This window comes from Elaeis guineensis, chromosome 12 (assembly GCF_000442705.2).
Source record: "Elaeis guineensis isolate ETL-2024a chromosome 12, EG11, whole genome shotgun sequence".
NCBI lineage: Eukaryota > Viridiplantae > Streptophyta > Magnoliopsida > Arecales > Arecaceae > Elaeis > Elaeis guineensis.
The window spans coordinates 10,461,984-10,468,874 of record NC_026004.2 but is presented as its reverse complement, the minus strand read 5'-3'; the positions used below and the strand labels follow the sequence as shown (position 1 = coordinate 10,468,874).

At 36.5% G+C, this 6,891-nt stretch overlaps 1 protein-coding gene across 1 annotated transcript; it reads right to left on the bottom strand.

The window, feature by feature from the left end:
* Positions 1–516: 516 nt before the first annotated feature.
* On the bottom strand, positions 517–6,691 carry LOC105055270 (mitochondrial phosphate carrier protein 1, mitochondrial). The gene is made up of 6 exons (XM_010937043.4): positions 6,411–6,691; positions 4,510–4,859; positions 4,313–4,356; positions 3,444–3,658; positions 3,184–3,308; positions 517–910 (listed from the first exon to the last, which is right to left on the bottom strand). The coding sequence occupies exons 1-6, from the start codon at positions 6,567–6,569 to the stop codon at positions 856–858; spliced, it is 948 nt and encodes a 315-aa protein (XP_010935345.1). The 5' UTR covers positions 6,570–6,691; the 3' UTR covers positions 517–855.
* Positions 6,692–6,891: the final 200 nt, after the last annotated feature.

Below are 6,891 nucleotides of genomic sequence, written 5' to 3'. Positions count from 1 at the left end.
TATGCGAAGTCTAACTTTATCGGAGGCCTCTTTGGGACATTTATCGTTCATTCTAAACCTGTCTCAACTTGTTTCTCCATCCCCTAAATCATCAATCAGTTTGGCTTAAATCACTTATTTTTATTTCTTTATGCAATTACAGACCATCCTTAGCACGTACATCATTCATATTTCGTAATTGTACTTTTGCTATTACCCAAAATTGTAATCCATGAAACAGGATGGAACAGTAATGTCAAAAATCTCACATCTTGAAAGCCTTTTTTGATCACAACCTCCCTCCTCTCCCCCTCTCTTTCTAAATAAAAGATCTAAGAGGACACAATGATCCCACAATCGCAACCTTTGGTTACACCAAAGAAAGAACAATTGTGTCAATTATTACATCAATTGCAGCTCCAAGCCAGAACAAAAACAGGTTAATATTCTGAACATGGTGTCCAAGAACAAATATACATATTGATGAGTTCAACGTGCTATTCATGACAAAAAATTTAAATTGATCACGTGTATAAATGACATAAACCACTGTAAACAAGTGTTGTATATCAGAATCTGTGATAAGTCGCTGAGATAATAGTTACTAAAAAGCACCACACGTTCAAAATGAAAAGAGACAGGTGTGCCCCCCAAAAAAATATTTTGCATGGTCAGCATGTCAGTTTAGGCAGACCGGTAGCAGGAGATCCAACAATTAATCTAAATCATCTCAGGGAGGCTGCCCAACGACTGAAGAGTCGATTGATCAAATATGAGTCACTTCCCCCATTCAGCGAAAATGGAAGGATGGAGGTAGTACCCCCCTCATGTCTGACTTTCAAAAAGAATCTATCACCATTGCTTGGAGTCAGGACATCAACTTACACTGTTGATTTCCTCCACATCACTTGCAAGACCTCCACTTGTTGGCCTGAAATATTTCCATGCAGACATGTTATCTCTCTTTTAGTAAATCATCAAGCAAATATGACATGACAACAAATAACCCATTTCTGACATTTATAAAGCAATTAGGCATGATTTTGGGGCCTGTTTAATGTCTACAAGCAAAAAGAAAAGGTTTTCTAATGATCGTTTAAATCCATAGTCGAAACATAACTTCATGGGTGGTAATAGGATTTGATATCCTTGCCACCAAATAGTTGGCAGTCCTCCACAAAGGGCTTCAATCATTTATCCACTGGTGCAACTTGTGCGAAGGAAAATCTTTACAGAGCGACAAAGATCTGTCTTGTTTGCTGAACCAACTGCTACTAAATCAAGGCAATGTTCATCAACAGGGGTGAATTTACATCTGATTGGGGCCGGGAATTAGCAGGCAGACAACAGGGTTCTATTCTCTGTGATAACTCCTTCCCCTCTTTTCTTAAATCCTGTCTTGTACTTCTCTGTAAATAGTTGTGCTCTAATAAATTCTGGGTGGCAAACTTTGCTTCCCATTTCCATCAAAAAAAAAAAAAAGTTGGTGGTCCAGCAAAGATCACTATATCTTCTGGTTCTAATTGAAAAATAAACCTTTAAAAAATGTCGATTGCGGAAGTGGGTAATCTACTAACAGCCATCTAAGACTCGAAGTTTGTCTTGCAGCCTTCTATAAATAGTACTGGTTACAAGAACCCAATATGAAATTTCCTGTCCAAGCTGTGAGCCTATTTCAGCCTAGTCGCTGTAACTTCACTGTTGTTGTCTGGAGGTCTGCAAGTTTGACAAATTTTCACCAAGGAGAAAAAGATTTTGATAGCCTTAAGGTCATTATAGATATTCAATATGTAAGATGATAACATCATCATGAAGATGCATAACATCTCCTAAGGTGTCTACTGATGATATCATGTTCTCCCATATGAGGGGGATGGTGATGTGGGCATTGTAAAAGGAAAAAAGAATCACGAAAATAAAAGATGGAATAGAAGTTCACTAGGAATTCTAATAGTGTGAGATTTGGCTACCATTGTGTTTTACATAACAATTCTATCAGAAGGTCTTTTCTTTAAAAAAATCATGAATTAAGCCCCTGCAACAGGATAATTATTTTGGGCAATTAGCTTACATCCGATCCAAGTTCTTGAGTTTGTAGCTTTCATGTGAATGTACAATATGGCATGCAGTGGAAACAGCTGTGATAATGCAACATGCTCAAACTAATGAAATGTTTTTCAGGCAGCCTACAATTTTCTCTATGTCAACAGCAGCTGGCAAATAAAATTGTTAGACAGCATAATTAGCTATACTTAAAAAAAAAAAAAAATCAATTGCTAATCATTAATCAAATACATTCAATAAACGCAGTTTACTAAGCATCAAATGCCTTTTTTTTTTTAATTGAAGCACCAAATGCATTTAAGAAAACTGTGGGCTGTTTTTGCACAGACAGGTCTTGAATTTTCAAGAGCACCAGCACAACAACTCAGTTTGAAACCACATCAAATGAGGACTAAAAGGAGTTATGAGCTGGCATATCTGAGATGCCAAAAGTAGTAACAAGTACCAATATAATTATTATTTTATGTTAAAGACCTGCTAATTATTAAATGTTCAATTATGGATCTCTAAGTATTTTTTTCAACATTAGTTCTGCTTCCAAAAGTTTCCCTTTTGTGTTCTTCCTGATCTCATGCTAAGTATTGCTAACCTCGAATTGAGAGCTCTCTCCAGAGACTCCTTCCCTCCAACAAACTGTACTTCCAAGAATTCCGATGGTGTAAGATTTGGTTATAGATTATGGTCTATATAAAAATGCTATCAGGTTTTATTTTTTATTTTTAAAAAAAAAAAATCAAGAGGAGACCCCTGCAATTAAAATTGTTTCAGGTGAACAGCTTAAATGTGACTATGTACCTAATTTTTGTAGCTTTCATGTGAATGTACAATATGATATGTGCTAGAAGGCTGAAATAGTTTAATAATACTCAAACTGATGAAATGTTTCGCAGGTAGCCTACAATTTTCTGTGGTCTACAGGTGGAAAATAAGATGTTAAACAACATAACTAGCTATAGCTAGCAAAAAAAAAAAAACATATTGCTAAATATTAATAAAATCCATGGAATGACAGGCAATATTATCTCATGGAACTAAACAATTAATGCACAAAGAGTGCTTTTGCTGTTTACTGAACATCAAATAAACTGGGAGAAGAGAAATATTTGTTTTTATGAAATCCACTAGATTGCATATACTTACAATCCAGATAACACCTTAATCGTATCATAGAAGAACCACTGCATCGTAATAACAGGTCCTACAAGCGTGAAACGTATAGGAAGGCTTCTTGTAAACAAATTCAGAACTCCTATGCTCTTCACAGCCTGCAAGTGTCCATGGTGGCAATATAAGATGAACTATGCACTTGGATTTTAGTATTATATAATTAAGATAATTGATGTCTAAAATAGACTATGAAAACAAAACAAACCAAGTAAAGCTTCGTAATTAGATGTTACCTGCAGGACACTGGTAGCCTTCTTATTGTAAAGAGAAGCAACAATGTTATCTGCAGGGTTTGAAACAAGGGTGCCAATGGCCCCAGATGTGTAACCAGCTATACAAGTGACCCCAAGTTGTTGAGCTCTAGAACAGTCCTCCCTTTTCTTTTGGATAACATTACGGTATAATATGTCTACAGTGTGCTCAAATGATGAAAACATAAGGATAGAAACTGCACATATAAATGTTTTAGGAGAGTTAATATCTGAAATTATCTACAACAAGCAGTAGAAATAAGATGGTCAAATGAAAATAACTATTGGAGAAGCAAACAGAAATATTATATTCAGACACATGTATACCCATACAAATCTGGAAATCTTAAGCATATGTAAATTAGTAATACCATCACTTCACCAGCTACAAGGCAACAGTATATTCTTAAGTTAGTCATATGTTAGCTCAAGGTACGTGCATGACCAAATGCTTCATATTTCTCTTTAAAAAAGGAAAAGCAGCTCTAGTAAAAATACATCATGTTTATATGCAAATAATAGTTGTTTAAAGTTCTTAAAGCTAGAACCATAGGCAACATAAAACCGAGAATCTTTTGAAAATCATTATAAAAGAAGAAGAAAAGTACATATTTTATATGCTATTAGCACAGTAGCTCTTCTTGGTGATTTTTAGATGCTATCTTACTTTTCCTTTTTTTCCCTTTGAATCAATTGATCCTAGGATGACGTCGAAATAAAAAAGATGTGCAATGAAATATCAGTATTTATGAAAGGACTGTAATCAATAATTCATTTCATCAGCTACCAGGATAATTTCCAAAAACCAGCCAGGAGAAAAGAAACATGAAACAAGATAAAAGGAAAATTACATGGAAGATTCCTGCCCCAAAGTGGTAAAAGTCCTCTGTAAAAGCTGCAGCAGAGGACAAAAATAAGGGATGACATTCTAGCATAGAATAGAAACAAAATAAAATCATATATGAATTTGGAATCATAAACAGAATAACCTTCACACTGAATAGAAGGCATTTGAACCAATTAATTAGATCAGGTCCAAGATGCTTACCCAGATAAGCCTTCAGAGGCAAAAAGCCTTGGAAAACCATCAATCAAACCCTTTGCAAACTTGGGTTGTGCCTGAACACGAACTTTGACTGCTTCAAAAGGACAAAGGGCAACATCTGCTATTACTTGAGCAGATGCACTGCTAATAAAGAAGATAATACTTCTATTATATCCTACTAATATGTCAGAATACATCTTTTTGAAATATTCATAGAGCCCAAACTTGCAGCCACCTTGAACACCATATCCAAAAAATTTTCCAGCCCAGCCTCTCCAAAGGGATGAAGGTCCATGTTCCTTTACAAGGATATTCAAACCCGAGAAAATGCTATTATACTTCACAGGGTTCACCTGGAAAGATAAGCTGCTAAATAAATATATTTGAAACAAGAATACATTTAAAATACAATAAATGCCACAAGCTAACTACCATTTCATTTCTAGAGCAATAATCAAAATGTACCCCAACCCAACAAAGAAAAGCATAACAGAATATCAGTAATCAGACTGATCAAACAAGGTTAAATTTAAAAACAAAGAATAGTGTAATATCAAGGCCATATAGTGGCTATCATTCTATTTCCTAAAAGAGTTACAAGACAAATTCTTTTTCTGAGGTCCATAACAGAAAGATTAATTGGTGCGGTTAAAGAAATTAAACATGCCACAGAATCATTTGCCCCAAGAATCTGAACAGTAAGGATTTGTCTCTAATTGGTTCTATAAGATTCTTACATTTTTTCAGAAAAGCATGAATCACAATATAGGCATATTCTAAACCAAGTCTTAATAAAAATAGGGAACCCCAATTTCCTGGTTGCACAAGCATCCCACAAACTTAGAAGAGTACAATGTACAAGATTCTCAGGAAACTTTGAAAGTAACAGGCATAATGAAACCAACTAAAGGGCATCACAGAATCATTATCCAACAATCAAAATAATATTATAGAAACAGGAAGATTCTTGCTTCTCTAAGAAGAAAGAATCTGGGGGAATTCAATATTATACAATTACCGACTCTCACAGAGAAAGCGAAAAAAGTAAGGTTGATATGTATGTTTTCAGTTAACAAAGGAGCTGAGCTTGAACATCTGCTGTCAGGCTGGTTGGAGCTCAAATACCTGCTAAACATAATAAGCCAAGCCTGAGAAGCTTAATACCGGGCTCTGCTTTGTTTTATTCTCTACATCTAACGAAGAAATTTCTTTTTTCTTTATAAAAAAAAGGTATTTGGAGTACCTCTTAAGAGAGCTTTGAAAAGGAACAGAGCGATGCCAATCCTTGAACTCTTGCCAAGTTTACATAAAGAAAAGCGCCTAACCACCAAGGCAAGAGGAGGTTGGGCTAATGAAGATGCTTCTTTATAAGTCCAGGCTCCAGACAAAATTTGCCAAAATTCTCCACACACTTCCAAAAAATCTTGAGAATTTGGCCCATGAAAGCCACTAGCTGAATCAACAACAACCTTCTAGACCAAAACCATAAACCCAACCAACAAGACAAAGAAACACTAAGCTTACTCACACTAAAGCAAATGAACCCTTACCATAAATCCAAACTCAAATGAAACTTCCGTGTCAAAATTCATCATAAACATCAATCTAAATAAACGCTCAAATTTCACAAGCTTATCATTATAAAATGGAATATTTTTCCAAAGATAATAGCAAGTGGAAACAAAGACACTAACTTAAATTATTCATGCCAAACTCTCCAACAAATTCATATCCAAGACATCAGCAAGCAGAATACTTACTAAGGCCACACAAAACCATCACAATAACTACACAAATCAAATTCGTATCCAACAAGCCTCAACAAACAAACCACAATTCCAGCTCAAATCAAGACAAAAACAAAGAAAAACAACACCTTTCCGACTCCAATCATCAGAACCCACCTGCATGTTAACCTTCAAGACATCAAGCGGCGTGATGGCGAGATGTGTCGTGCCGGCGCTCAGCATCCCACCGACCGCACACACCGCGTAGTACTCCGGCGTAAACACCCTCATCCCCTTCCACCATCCCTTCCCCTCCCCAACTTCGCGCATCCCCATCGCCTTCCCCTCCCACTTACTTCCCTTCAGCAAATCCCCCTCCAACCCTCGAAATCCCCCGTTTTCTTGAACTCCAAATTCTTGGGAGCCACACGGAGAGAGAGAGAGATGAGACTGAAGTGGTCTTCCGGGAAGCGGAATTCTCGTGAGAAAAATCGAGCTTTTCGCGAAGGAAAAGGGACCACGTTAACGGGGGGAAGCAAATGGCAGCGGGCTAAACCCCCAAAACCCTGGAGGACTGAAATTACTGAAAAGCCCCCTTCCAGAAGCAAATTGAGCTTGTTCCAATCCAAATTTTTCGGCTGAGCTTGGGCTTTAAGTT

Bases quoted from the DNA above. Each gene is read 5' to 3' on its own strand.
- LOC105055270 (XM_010937043.4), bottom strand. From the start codon at position 6,569: ATGGGGATGCGCGAAGTTGGGGAGGGGAAGGGATGGTGGAAGGGGATG. The intron at 4,860-6,410 runs GTGGGTTCTGAT...TTATCTTTCCAG, and splicing joins TCTTGAAGGTTAACATGCAG to GTGAACCCTGTGAAGTATAA. The intron at 4,357-4,509 runs GTAAGCATCTTG...CCTCTGCTGCAG, and splicing joins GCCTCTGAAGGCTTATCTGG to CTTTTACAGAGGACTTTTAC.